This window comes from Dasypus novemcinctus, chromosome 5 (assembly GCF_030445035.2).
Source record: "Dasypus novemcinctus isolate mDasNov1 chromosome 5, mDasNov1.1.hap2, whole genome shotgun sequence".
NCBI classification, from domain to species: Eukaryota; Metazoa; Chordata; class Mammalia; order Cingulata; family Dasypodidae; genus Dasypus; species Dasypus novemcinctus.
The window spans coordinates 56,854,669-56,870,085 of record NC_080677.1 but is presented as its reverse complement, the minus strand read 5'-3'; the positions used below and the strand labels follow the sequence as shown (position 1 = coordinate 56,870,085).

Sequence of the window (15,417 nt, the reverse complement as noted above, 5' to 3'; positions counted from 1 at the left end):
ACTTCCACAACTTATTGTCTCACCTTTGGTAAGCTCTCCAAGTTGCAGTTTCCTCAAAATAAGATTGTTCAATAGTACCTAAATTATGTAGTTGTTGAGGAATGTACAGAGCTGGGAAAAAAAGTAAACATTGCCAAGTGGTCACTGTTCAATATTTGCCCATTTTTAGGGTGTTGGAAAAGTAAAAAATAATAATTAAGAGAATAGACATGGGTATGAAAAGAAGCATTTACTTTATTAGTTCTTACCTTAAGGACTGTTCTTGTCTTATTTAAAATGGATTTGTAGGTTGAGCCCAAGAGTCTCTGGTTATTTGAAAGATGTTGAACTTGGCCAGAATGAAAGAAAAGAAGTAGCTGGCTACCAATGGAAATATTTTGTTGTAGCAAATCATTTTTTTTTTTTTTACATTTCCATCTTCCTCTTTATGTACCAAATTTGATTTTGGTGTTTGTGAAATTCTGCTAACATGTTATTAATATCATTTATTTTGTTGCACAGTAACCATAAAAGTAATTTCTCTTTTCAATAAGGATAAAAGAATCAGAACCAATTATTCTTAGTCTACTAAATGTAACTTCTTTATTCTCAAATTTTTATGTGATGTTGAAATACAAGCATCCTTTATCCAGGGAAGGAACAGCAAAGGATCAGTAAAACACTATAATAATTAGTAAATAGAATCAAGACAGGAAAAGACATTTCTTGTCCTCAGATATTTACAAGTCTAATTGGAAAGAGAAAACAATAGCAAATGGAAATGTGAAAAAAAGAGTTTTAGAATGCTTGCAGGTAATTTAGTAATTGGAAGAGGAGGAGAGCTAAATCAAAAAGTAAAATAATCACAAAGAAGTGTTCCTGGGAGCAGATGTGGCTCAAACAGTTGAGCACCTGCTTCCCACATGGGAGGTCCCAGTGCCTCCTAAAAAACAAACAAAAATCAACTCAGGAGCCAGTGTGGCTCAGGGATTGACCACCAGCTTCCCACATACAAGGTCTCAGTGGTTGAGCACTAGCTTCCCACATACAAGGTCCCAGGTTCAATCCCTATCCCCGGTACACCACCCAAAAAAGGACTAGAGATCTTATTTTAGATTTAGGAAGATAATTTTGATAATTAAAATGAAGACAAAGATAGAAATATACTTAGAAGTAAGAATTGTGTGTATTGTGTAAACCCTATTCTGCTAATCAGTATTAGGAATAGTAATATATGTGACAGAATACTGCTTTCTTGACTTTTGCAGCTAATTTTCCTGATATAATTGAAAATCTGCTTAAGAGGTTCTAAATAATCCCTAGTAAATACAATTGACATTATTTGATTTATTCTTTTATTATTATTTGTTGATCCTGTTATGTGTCAGACCCCCTCCTATATGTATATTAATTCCTTCACACATTGAGAACAAGTATCTATTTTCAAGCTGTTAAAGAAAAGTCAAATTGTTCATTTCAATGTTCATGTTTAAAATAGATCACATTGTCATGGCTTATCAGACTTTAAGTTATTGAATCATTCATGGTATTCATTAAATTGATGATCTAGAAGTAAATGGTTTTTTTTGTTTTTTTTTTTTGAAAATTGAGATATAATTTTATTTTTTTTTATTGACTTTGTAATAATATTACATTAAAAATATATATGTGAGGTCCCATTCAACCCCACCCTCCCACCCCCCCTCTCCCCCCCCCCAACAACACTCGTTCCCATCATCATGACACATCCATTGGATTTGGTAAGTACATCTTTGGGCACCTCTGCACCTCATAGACAATGGTCCACATCATGGCCCATACTCTCCTCCATTCCATCCAGTGGGCCCTGTGAGGATTTACAATGTCCGGTGATTACCTCTGAAGCACCATCCAGGGCAGCTCCATGTCCCAAAGACGCCTCCACCTCTCATCTCTTCCTGCCTTTCCCCATACCCATCGTCCACCATGTCCACTTTTCCCAATCCAATGCCACCTCTTCTATGTGGACATTGGATTGGTTGTGTCCATTGCACCTCTATGTCAAGAGGAGGCTCAGATTCCACATGGATGCTGGATGCAATCCTCCCATTTTCAGTTGTAATCACTCTAGGCTCCATGGTGTGGTGGTTGTCCTTCTTCAACTCCATCTTAGCTGAGTGTGGTAAGTCCAATAGATCAGATTGTAGGTGCTGGAGTCTGTTGAGGCTCAGGACCTGGCTATCACATTGTCAGTCCAGAGATTCAAATCCCCTAAATATATCTTAAACCCCAACATTAACTGCACCTCCAGCACATTAGCATGAAAGATAGAAGTAAATGTTATTTTCCGGGTTAAAGTCTTGATCATGAAGGCTTAGCTTTGTTGCTGGTTATAATTACAGGGTGAAAAACAACCACACGTTTTATACCTCTAAATCGAAACTGCCAGCAAAGCATCTTGAAATTGTTCATTTGCCAATCTTGCCATATTCCTATTAATTAAAATTATGGGGATTTACAAAGTACCAAAGTACCTATTAGTTATTTATATATATATATATATATATATATATATATATATATATATATATATATATATATATATATATATGTTTAATTTACAGAATACCACCAAAATACCACATTAACTATTGAATTAGAGTTTTGTAGATTCTCACTGAACCAAGAAATAGAAGTTATGTGGAGCTAACCACCCCTGCCAGTGCCAAAGACACTTAGAATGATATTTATAGTTTAGCCATTTTCCGGCTGGGTTCTAAAGAGTCCTAGGGTTCCAGGTAGTAAGGAATTAGCTATACAGGATCAAGGTAGAAGCCACCAACTTCTTTCCATTTTAATAAAAGTATCTCTGATTTTATTTCTAAAAAAAGTTTCTAATGTCTAACCAGTTTGGAAAATCACTGCTCTATATGAAATATCCTGAATACTTTTATGCACAAATAACACCACAGTCAAGGTCTTGATGATAATAGCTTCCGTGTGGAGAGAGAGAATTTGAAGGATGCTGAGGCAGTTTATACATCATGGTCAATGGCCCTCAGATTCCTTACAAGAAATTATGTTAACTTCTGGGCACTACATCATGAGAGGAATGTGGAAAACTTAGAGAGAAGTCAGGGTACAACCACTAAGACAATTAGAGAAAGTAAGACCTATAAGGAAACCAGAATTATTTTACTTGAAAAAGAGATGTCTAAATGGCAATTTAACAATGGCCTTCAAGACATTAGGAATTATTAGACTGAGACTGATGACCAGATTTCTTTTATGTGCAAACATAGTATAAAGGAACTAGGATTTCAGCATTAGCAGGAAAAATTTAGCCTATAACCAAAAGACAAACCAGGTGCTAAACAACCAGATGCTAATCTTATTTAATCAAAGGAAGAGCTAGTTCAGTCCACTATTTAAAAGTGTTTTTCAAAAGGCAATATGAATTACTGTCTGTGTTTTATATATTAGACATACTAGGACCTGAAGGAAAAGGTGTGGATTAAGTGAACTTTGTCTTTTCAACCATGTGAATCAATGATTTTTCTTTAAATAACATCACAAAATATACATTTAGAGCAGTTATTTTGAATTATAGTCTCATAGCCTGATACTGCCAAGGGGTAAGCTATTTCTCATAATGTTAAGGAAGTTAGTGTTTATAAGGACCATTTATTCTGTGAGTGATGAAGTCAAATACCTATGGGGCCTGAAGGTATCATAAAGGAGTGAAGCTAACAGTGTAGAACGTTATGGAGTTATGGGAGTTGTGGGGTATGATAAAGTGCATGACCCATCTAAAGGAGGCAACCACTACTACTCTGGCCAATTGTTATATAGCAAACATTGGCAAAATACTCAAGATTATAAAACTATTGCACAGGCAAAAGCAATTGACTTGTATGGGCTGCTAGTTAGAACCTTACATCTATCCTTTAGGTCACTAGTTAACAACAATATTAAAAGAGCAAGCAAGCAAACCAACAAGAGCTGATTGAAATCTAAAGTTTAGGGGAATTAATCTATTAACCTTTCTAAGGCTTAAAGTCCCTTCCAGCTTTGATCTCCCTTTCCTTCTTCCCTGCCCTCAACATTGTGTGCTTATTCACACAATAGATGGAAATTTAAAGGAATTACTTATTTCCTTTAGGAATATAAGTTTCTTTAGTGAAACCATCAAATGCTCCTATTGAAAAAGGGAACTCTGTTGCTATACTAAATATGTTACTAAAGCTATTAGATTTTTAGAAATGCACTTATATAAGGGATAGGCTTGCCACTTTGTTTCTTTGAACTAATATTTGTTTGTAACATGGCTGCATGAGGCATGCTTGACTTTAAAAACCTACTTAACTCTTTTACACACTTAGTAACATGTTTTATTTCTCATTTATAAAGTATTTTCAAATAACCCGTCTCCTCCTGAGGTGAGGGTGGTTAGATTTCTGAATTCCCTTTCCTTTTAGACAGGAGAATATGCCACAGATGAGGAGGAGGATGAGGTAGGACCCGTTCTTCCTGGCAGTGACATGGCCATTGAAGTCTTTGAGCTGCCTGAGAATGAAGACATGTTTTCCCCATCAGACTTGGACACAAACAAGCTCAGTCATAAGTTCAAAGAGGTAAGTTGTTGATCTGCAAAGTATTTTTCTTTTTTTTTTTTTTTTTTTAAAGATTTATTTTTATTTATTTAATTCCCCTCCCCTCCCCCGGTTGTCTGTTTTCTGTGTCTTTTTGCTGTGTCTTGTTTCTTTGTCCACTTCTGTTGTCGTCATCTGCACGGGAAGTGTGGGTGGCGTCATTCCTGGGCAGGCTGCACTTTCTCTCACGCTGGGCGGCTCTCCTTACGGGGCGCACTCCCCGCGCGTGGGGCTCCCCTACGCGGGGGACACCCCCGCGTGGCATGGCACTCCTTGCGCGCATCAGCACTGCGCATGGGCCAGCTCCACACGGGTCAAGAAGGCCCGGGGTTTGAACCGCGGACCTCCCATGTGGTAGACGGACGCCCTAACCACCAGGCCAAAGTCCGTTTCCCTGCAAAGTATTTTTCTATACCCATTTATTTTTGTTTGAATAAATATATTAAGAATAATCGGTTTTTGAAAGAAAGCTTTTTAATTCCTGGCTGTCTTGAATATCTTTGACTTTCCAGGTAAAATTTAAGTAGACCTCATTCCACATTCATTAATTAAAGTAATTGTTACCTGTCATAGTGGCAATTTACAACTTGTTAGCCCATACTTTCAATAGGTTTAAATGTGTAGTTTTGTGGTAAGTTAGGTTATATATTTTCTATATTCCAGAAGTTTTGGTACTTAATGATGAGCTCTTCTCTAGGCAGTGATTTTCCATGAAAGCTTTTTTTTATTATCTTTTTCTTAAAAAGATATTTAGGGTCCCCAAAGAAATCAGATGGCATATCCAAAGGGTTTCATTGAAGGGAGTTTAGCGAACAGGCTTTTAACAGGGTTAAGAAAATTTACAAAGGACAGTGAAGTATACAGGAAGTGGCAACAGCAGGAAGCTGTTACCATCTTTTGACTTAATGACTGAGAGGGAACGATATTACCTCTTTCAAAGATGACCATCCAACATCTGTAGTTTATAAGAATGCATCTTCTGCTAAAAACTATATCCTGGAGGCAGGAGTGATCTGTTCCCTTGCTAGACTTCTCCTGCTGATGCCTCCTATTGGCCCAGAGAGCCTGAGCTATACAGTCTTGGATTCTGAAGAGGTCAGCCTGTTGAGGCAGGGAGCTGTGAGAGTAGGGTCAAGAATAGATCCTGTGGGGGCAAGTGGGGATAACCACAAATCTCTTATACCAACCCCAAAATGTAAAACACAGTGATGAATGGGTTCCCAAACAATTTACTCCTTATTGTTTTGTGGAGTAGCCTCCATTATTTGAAGAAAAATATGCTTTATTTCCAGCCTCCCTAAAACAACCTGAAAGCATTGAGGCTTGAACACCGCTCTTTTCTGGTTTTAGGTCTGTTACGGACTTGACCACTTGGGGGAAAAAAATTTTCCCTATTTGTGAAAAACAAGTTTGATAATTGCAAATTTATAATTTTTCATTTTATTTTTAATTTCTAATTTTTAATATTTATTATAAATAGGACAGTTTTTATGTGTTCTCACCTTGTACATTGACTGACATTTTCAGTTCCTTATTACAAATTTTATGAGATGAATATCAAAATGAATGTACTTTTTAAATATATTTTAATTTTAAAACAACATATGTTCATTATAAAATCTTGGAAAATACAAATATGTATAAAGATGCCAAAAATTTATTTATAACTTATTCATAATCCCATGTTGTGGGATGGAGATTATACAGTATATACTGTGCAAAATTCCTCCTCTGGATACTTTTTCCATATAATCAAATGTTCTTTCATAAATTATAGAAATTCACTATTTAATCTTATAGATATTTTATAATTTATTTACTTAATTCCTTGTTTAGGGATGTTTAGTTTATTTCTAGGTGGTTGGTGGTGGTGGTATTTTTTTCCCTATTAGAAATAATACTGTAATAAATATCTGTGTGCTTATCCTTAGGATAATTTCTCACAAGTAGAATCATTAGATCAAAGGATGTGTATATTTTGGGATTTGTGGTACTTGATGCCAAGTTGCCATCAGAATGGCTTTTCTTGGTGATATTTAAATTTATTCTTGTCACTGTATTTCTTTGAAAGTCCCCATTTCTTTTTCATTTTTAATTTTTTTATTATGCTATTAACTTTAGCCCACTGTTTCCTTTAGGGTTCACTCTTGGTGTTGTACAGTTCTATGAGCCAGGTTTGTTTGTTTTTGGTTGTGGTAACATATACAATTTAAAAGTTCCCTCTTTATCCCTTTCAAATGCAGTCATATCGTGGGTTTGGTTCCAGACCACCACAATAAAGCAAGGCACCAAATTCTTTAGTTTCCCACCACATATAAAAGTTTTGTTTATACTATAGTATAGTATGATAAGTGTATAATAGCATTATGTCTTTTAAAATAATAATATACATATCTTTATTTAAAAATACTTTATTGCTAAAAAAATGCTCACTATCGTCTGAGCCTTCATTAAGTTGTAGTCTTTTGGCTGGTGGAGGATCTTGCCTCAATGTTGATGGCTGCTGACTGATCAGTGTGGTGGTTACTGAAGTGGGGGAGGCTGTGGCAATTTCTTAAAATAAGACAATGATGAAGTTTGATGCATTGATGGACTCTTCCTTTCATGAAACATTTCTCTGTAGTATGTGATCCTCTTTGTTAGCATTTTACCCACAGTAGAACTTCTTTCAAAATTGGAGTCATTCCTCTCAAAACCTGCCTCTACTTTAACAGCTAAGTCTATATAATATTCTAAATCCTTTCTTGTCATTTCAACAATGTTTATGACAATTTCCCCAGAGTAGATTCCATCACAAGAAACCACTTTCTTTCCTCATTCTCATCATGAGATTGCAGCAATTCAGTCACACCTTCAAGCTCCACTTCTAATTCTAATCCTCTTGCTATTTTCAACACGTTTGTAGTTACTTCTTCAACTGAAGTCTTGAACCCCTCAAAGTCATCCAAGAGAGTTGGAATCTACTTCTTCCATACTCCTGTTAATATTGTATTGTGACCTCCTCCCATGAATCATGAGTGTTCTTAATGACATCCAGAATGATGAATCTTTTCCAGAAGGTTTTTAATTGACTTCCCAGATCCATCAGGAATCACTGTGATAGCTATAGCCTTATGAGATTTATTTCTTAAATAAGACTTGAAATTCTAAATTACTTCTGCATGGAAAACATTAATTCCATTGTACATCTCCATCAGAACTCTAGGTGAGCAGGCACATTGTCAATGAGCAGTAATATTTTGAAAGGAGTCCTTGTCTGAGCAGCATGTCTCACCATTAGGCTTCAACTATTCAGTAAACTATGTTGTAAACAGATGTGCTATCATACAGCCTTCGTTGTTCCATTTATAGAGCATAGACAGAGTAGATTTAGCATAATTCCTAAGGGCCTTGGGATTTTTTTTACTGGTAAATAAGCCTTGGCTTTATCTTAAAGTCATCAGCTGCATTAGCCCCTAACCAGAAAGCCAGACTGAGCTTTGAAGCCTTGAAGCCACATTGCTTTATCCTCTCTAGCTATGGAAGTCCTAGATGGCTAGATGGCATCTTTTTCCAATATAAGGCTGTTTGGTCTCTACTGAAAATCTTTTATTTAGTGTAGCCACCTTCATCATTTATCTTAGCTAGATCTTCTGGATATCTTAGTGCAGGTTCTCTTTCAGCACTTGCTGCCTCCTCTTGTACTTTTCTGTTATGGAAATGACTTCTTTCCTTAAACCTCCGGAACTAACCTCTGCCAGCTTCAAACTTATCTTCTGCAGCTTCTTCACCTCTCTCAGTCTTCACAGAATTGAAGAGAGTTAGGGTCTTGCTCTGGGGTAGGCTCTGGCTTATGGAAATGTTGTGACTCCTTTGATCTTCTATCCAGACCACTAAAGCTTTCTCCATATCAGCAATAAGTCTGCTTTGCCTTCTTATCATTTGTGTATTTACTGGCATGGCACTTTTAATTTCCTTCAAGAACTTTTCCTTTACATTCACAGCTTGGCTAACAGTTTGGTGCAAGGGGCCTAGCTTTTGACCTGTCTCAGTTTTCAACATGCCTTCGACTAAGCTTAATGATTTCTAGCTTTCTATTTAAAGAGAGAGATATGTGGCTCTTCCTTTCACTTGAACACTTACAGGCCATTGTAGGGAAACTAACTGGCCTGATTTCAATATTGTTTTGTCTCAGGCAAAAGGGAGGTCCAAGGAGAGTGAGAAAGAAAGGGGAGCATCCAGTGGGTGGAACAGTCAGAACACACACAACATTTAAGTTCAGTATCTTATCTGGGCACACTTTGTGGGACCCCAAAATAATTACAGTAGTAACATTCAAAGATCACACTGATCACCATAACAGATATAATTTTTCATTATGATATGAAAAGGTTTGAAATATTGCAAGAATTATCAAAATGTAATAGACACAGAGACACAAAATGAGCACACGCTGTTGGAAAAATGGCGCAGATAGACTTGAACAACACAGGGTTGCTATAAACCTTCATCTGTAAAATCACAGTATCTGCAAAGTGCAGTAAAACCAAGTACAATAAAATGAATTATGCCAGTATACGATTCAGTGGTCTTAATTACATTCACAAAGTTGTGCCTCATCACCGTCATCCTGTGCCAAACAGTTCATCCCAAACAGAAACTCTGTACCAATTAAACATCAAGTCCCTATTGACCTTCCCCAACAGTTCCCTGGAAACCTGCATTCTAGTTTCTGACTTTATGAATTTGTATATTCTGTGTATTTCATATAAGTGAGTGTTCTCACTTATATGTGTCCTTTTGTATCTGATTTATTTCATTCAACATTATGTCTTCCATGTTCATCCCTGTTGTACCAAGCATCAGAACTTCTTTTCTTTTTACAGCCAAATAATATTCCATTGTACATATACACCACAGTTTGTCCATCTGTTTATGGACACTTAAGTTGCTTCTACCTTTTGGCAATTGTGAATAATGCTGTGATGAACATCAGTGTGCAAATATCTGTTGGAGTCCCTGCTTTCAATTCCTTGGAGATATACCTCTAAGTGGAGTTGCTAGGTGGTAATGGTATTTCTATACTTAAATATGGCCAAACTGTTTCTGTTTGTGGTGATGGTTAGGTCTGTAATTTCAGCTCTTTCTTCTTTTTTAATGTAAGCAATTGGAAGTATAAATCTTCCTTTAGGCACTGCCTTTGTTGGGTCCCCTAAGTTTTGATATGTTGTGCTTTACTGTTGTTTTTGTTTTTGTTCATCTTAAAATATTTCCTGATTTTCCTTGGCCTTTTTTTGACCTATTGCTTGTTTAAGACTGTGTTATTTAACTTCCATGTATTTGTGGGTTTTCCAGTTCTCTCACTTACTGATTTCTAGCTTCATTCCACTGTGGTCAGAGAAGACACTTTGTATAGTTATACAAAAGCTTTTTAAAGTATTTGCGACTTGTTTTGTGACCTAATGTGATCTATGCTGGAGAAAGATCCATGTCACTTAAGAAGAATATTTATGCTGCTTTTGGGGTTCACTTTTCTGTATATGTCTGTTAGATCTAGATTATTTATAGTATTTTTCAACTTACCTATTTCCTCATTGATCTTCTGTGTAAGTGTTCTATCCATTGATGAAAGTAGTTTATTGAAGTGTCCAACAGTTATTGTAGAGGTGTCTATTTCTCCCTTCAGTTTTGCCATTGTTTGCCTTATATATTTTAAAGCACTACTGTTAGGTGCATAAATGTTTATAGTTATTTCTTGATGGGTTGACCTATTTATTAATATATATTGTCCATTGATTAATAGGTGTACTGGAATATGCTTTTCTGACTCTGATAAACCTACACATTAGGGAATCTGAACTAGTTGGGGTCAATGTTCCAAAATATACAATTTTTTCATTTAGTTGCACTAGCAATTAAGAAGCAAACTGGGAATGTACACAGCCTGTCAGTAGTTCTGCTGTAGGTTGCTCTGGTTTCTAGGAGACTGCTTTGTATGCACATGCCCACTGACCCTAGGCCCACCTTGTTTTATGTGGCCTTGGGTCCCCATGCCTGAATGCCTGAAAGTGCATGAGATTTTAAGTGGCTCTCAGCTGGCCGTGCCCTGGCCAGATCACTGCCACTATGTGTTTCTTAAATAGCACAGGACAGAACATGGGGGAAGGGTCTGACTAGCAGGTCTTCAATGCTCTCCATCATTTTGGGGGGGTGGGGGTGGGGCGGGGGTTGTCCTTTGATTCCGTGATTAAGGAGTCTTTTTCCAGTGTCTATCATCCTCTGAAGTTCCAAGCAAATTGAATCTGTCCTTTGATTTAGCTGTCCCTAAGAAGAAATTTGCCCAGGGAGGTTTTATACTGCCATGTTAAACTCCATTTCTCTTCACCCATGATTTTTAATCAGGTTGAACACATTCCATTTATACAATTCACAGAGTCCTTGGGGCAAAATACATTTATTTTTCAGATGGTTTATTACGGTTCCTAGCTTTAAGATCAGATATGAATGTCTTTGTGACTAGAGTACACTATTATATAATAACCAGAAGACTCAGAATTCCCTTACAATAGGAATAGCTATACCTAGATTAGGCCCATTTTTTATAAAGGCTTTCTGAATTAACTGATATCATCAACCAAAGTGCAATGCAGAAGGGAAAAAAAAAATTGCTTCTGCAGGAGGTGGCCTGAGAGGCAAGAGAAGAGATATTTAAGAACTCTTCCTTGAATGTTTTAACTTTCAGTCCAACTTTGACAAATATTGGAAGCAGTGACATGAAAGTAGTATGCCCTGGCAAATTCCTATAATATAGCTCTTTTATTCTTTGTTTTTTAGCTGTGTATTTTAAATTTTTTATTACAGTTTCTTGAAAGAGACCCCCTTTCATTGATTTACTTTCCAATCTTCTTTCCTTATTGTGTGTTTGTGCTTTGTTTTGTTTTTTGGTCTGTGAACATTTTCTTACATTTGTCATTTTTTTCCTGTTTCTTTTGTCTCTGTTTCTTTTCTAGAAAAGAAAAGCCTTTTTCATTGGCTCTCAAGCAGTCAGTGCGGGTTGCTCAGTGTCTTCCTATCTTTGAAATGAAGTTCAGCTTCATGAATCTCTCTTATTCTAGTGACAGTTGTTTTTAGTTTTACTGTCCATTTTGGATGTGAGATTTTCATTATTAATGTGACTACATGGGAAATTTAGTGGGAAGCAGGGAGAGAGGCTGCATCAGAAACTGCTGGCCAAGTGACATTAAAACGGTCAAAATAGTCACTGAGAAAAACAGTTTTCGTAATGTGAATATAGGTGCATTATATAAAGCTTTGAGCAAAATTACAAATGAATACAGTATGGTTTTATTTGACTATAGGAAAGCCTGAATCCCTGGAGTCATTGACTGGCATATTGTTTTCTTTTAACAGCACCAAAATGTAGGCAAAACATCTTCGATTTTTGCTTTCATGACACTTACACTGTCATGAGTAAGCCAGACATCAACCAAATAATCACAAAGATAAAATACTGATTCCAATGCTGAAACTACTTTGTAAAGTTCTATAAAAATATAAATTATTATTTTTCTCTTTTAAAGTGCGAGGTGGGAATATTGCTCTCATCTGATTGTAAAATGCCTTTCTATAGTGCTCTTATATCTACCTTCAAAGATAATATTTTTCACTTTTTAAAGAAAAATGTTTTCTGTGTTTGCATAAGATAAGAGAGTGCAAAAAGTTCATCTCACTATTTATGTTTATGTGTAAGGATGTTTCTATTTCTAGTGCAGTTACATTGGGTTATACTGATTTAGTGATATGAGTGCTTGTTACTTATACATCTTTTTGAAAGAAAAAAAAGAATATATACACATCACATACACCTACAGAATGTTAAATAAGAATTACTGTTCTCTGTAAGAACATGTATGTTTATTTGTATCTTAATCCTGGGGTAGATAACTACGGGATTCATATTAGAGATGACAGAAGAGATGAAAGAGGTTGGTCTTATAAGTTAAGACACTGATGGATAGTTCTTAACCTTTTCCTTTTATTTATGTCCTCCCATCCCAAGTCTTTCCTCTGAACCTCAATTCCCTGGAGACCAAAAGTTCCTACTTTATTTCTAATAACCATCCCTGTTAAACTCCTCTCTCTGCAGTCAGTTTGATCATTCTCAAGGGATAAATATCCATACCTTTTATCTCTTAAGCAGATTGAAAAAGAACTGCTCTAGAATTAGAAAACTCAACCTTTTACCAACTGTACATCTTTTGTCAAGATTCTACACCTCTTTGAAAAGCAGTTTTCTCTTCCACATAAAATGGAAATACCACAGGCCCATTGTACCCACTTTGTTTGGAAAGTGGAATTCACAGCCCAAGCCAAAATGGGATAAACAAGTTCTGTTGATTTCCTAGGTCTGCCATAACAAATACCACAAACTTGGTTGCTTAAAACAACAGAAATTTATTCTCTAACAATTCTGGAGGCCAGAAGTCCGAAATCAAGGTATTGACAGGGCAGGTTCTTTCTAGAGGCTCTCAGGAGAACCTTTTCCTTGCCCTTCTCCTGACTTCTGGTGGTGAGTGGTGATCCTTAGCATTCCCTGACTTGTATATGAATCACCCTAATCTCTACCTCCATCTTCAAATGGTCTTCCACTCTGCTTCTGCTCCATATATCTACATATCTCTATCCCCCCTCCAGTCATTTGTTTAGGGCCCATCCAAAGTCCAACTTAATTACATCTACGAAGATCCTATTTCCAAATAAAAGGCATACTGAGAAATACCAGGACTTAGAACTTGAACATATCTTTCTGGGGGACATTATTCAATTCACAGTACCTGGCACAGTCTCATTCAGTAAATTCTGGTAGAATAATGAGAGAGATGTTCTTGATAAGTGCCATTAATAAAAGCAGTTGATTTAGCACCATTTTGCATTCAGTTTCAGAATTCTTAGACTACCTAAAGTGATCCATGGTCCAGTGTGAGTAATCATTTCTCATCTGAGAGGTAAAGATATGACACCTCTGGGTTTCTGTGAGAATTAAATGAGAAATGTAGCCAAAGCAACTCATTCATATTTGGCCCATGAAGAATGGTAATTAAATAAGTTGCATTTAAAGCAGCTTTGTGATAGAAAAGATGGCACTTATGATCTCTGTCTCTTAGCCTTTTAAGGAGGAAAAGAGAGAAAGTTAGTGAGAATTATTTCCATTCTACCACCTCATTCTGGTGGAAACTTGAAGACACACTGAAACTTCTTGAAACGTTTTCCTCATCTGTAAAATGAGGTTATCAGTGCCAGTCTTGCCAACCTCATATGGTGGATGATAAAAAAATGATAAAGGGTTCTGTAAGTATAAGAAATTTAGCATTAGTAAGAAGAATTGTGAACCAAGATTTCTAAAACTGTGCTTGCACTTATTAGCTCTGTGAATTAAGCTTACCAAACAAGTTTCTTCCTATATAAAATGAAAGGTTTCAATTAATTCGTTTTTTATGCTCTTCCTGTTAAAGAGGTTTGTAGAAATTCTCTTTATGTGAAAACAGATAAAAATAATTACATACCTGTAATTTTAGGCCTAATGGATACTAAGTAAACCTTCACTAAAGCTTTTATCCATCATTTGAATAATGTCTGAATTTACACATTTCATTCTTCTTTACAGTTTCTAAAGAATTTAGCTGCATGTATGAAGGAGTAACATGCAAAGCTTTTATCATTTGTTCTTACCTCCCTGCTAATGAGTTCAGATCTGTTATCCATTTTTGGTGAGATGAGAGGGATGGGAGAATTGGAGATCAACTGTGGCTGTTTCATATTCCAAGGATTGACTCCTCACATCATTGTATTAATCTAGCTTTTACATTAGCAGGAGTGAAAATGCTGGGGACAAGAAATTCTAAACTTTGCAACCTTGACAACCACCATCAGGCTCTTCATTTCATAAATGCCACACCAGTAATATTTGGAAGGGCTTTGGAAATCTTCACATCTTGCCCTCTCGTTTTTCATTTGAGACCCTGAGAAGCAACTTTCTAGAGAAAAGAAAGTCCAAAGTCTCAAAAAATTGCCTGCCATACAATTGGTTACCCTATCGAGAGTTAACCACCCAAGAAAATGAAATCTGGCACTTCCTCCATGGTGCAGTGTTGACTGTGAAATCTGCCCTTTTGATCTTACTATTCTTCAAATAGAACCAGAGGTGCTTTTTGTTAATTGTTTTCAATTTCAGGTGTGATATTTTTACAGTATTTAGTACTTTTAACTGAGAAATGGAGTTGGGGTAATTATATTTGAGTTCAGATCATTCCTTCTTAGTTCTGGCTGACTTTATTGAAGACTTATATATGCTTGCCACTGTGCTAAATGCTTCACATGGTTTATCTCATTTAATCTTCCATTATGGAAAGTCATGACCTATGAGGAACTGCATTTTACATGTGAGGAAAGTGAGGGTAAGAGAAGCAAAGTAATTTTCCAAGGTCACACAACTGGTAAATGAGACAAAAGCAAGCAGTCTGACTTAACCACTCTTCACACTTGACAAATGATAGAAAAGAACTAGGAATAGATCATCTTATCAATAACAATTGCAGATGCTCCAAAATCACTTAGGCACATGGATTTTCTGGATGCCCTAGCATGTTCACACTGAAGTACAGTATCTCCTTGGAAAATAATTAATATAGTAAATCTAATGTCTAAATAATTATGCCCTTTTTAGTTTTTTAGTTTATATTTGGGGGTGGCTAACACTAATATTTATTAGGAGGAAGGGTTATCTTACACAAAGCAAAAGTTCAATAAATGCATGTCAAATCAATCCTTA

The 15,417-nt window shown here is 36.2% G+C and overlaps 1 protein-coding gene across 7 annotated transcripts in view; it reads left to right on the top strand.

The window, feature by feature from the left end:
• Positions 1-15,417, top strand: part of PPP1R9A (protein phosphatase 1 regulatory subunit 9A) — a 459,269-nt gene that overhangs the window by 376,525 nt on the left and 67,327 nt on the right. For all 7 annotated transcript variants that reach the window (XM_058296968.1, XM_071215169.1, XM_071215168.1 and 4 more), the window contains one exon: positions 4,437-4,592. In XM_058296968.1, coding sequence (XP_058152951.1) covers positions 4,437-4,592 — 156 coding nt within the window. The remainder of the gene's footprint in view (positions 1-4,436; positions 4,593-15,417) is intronic.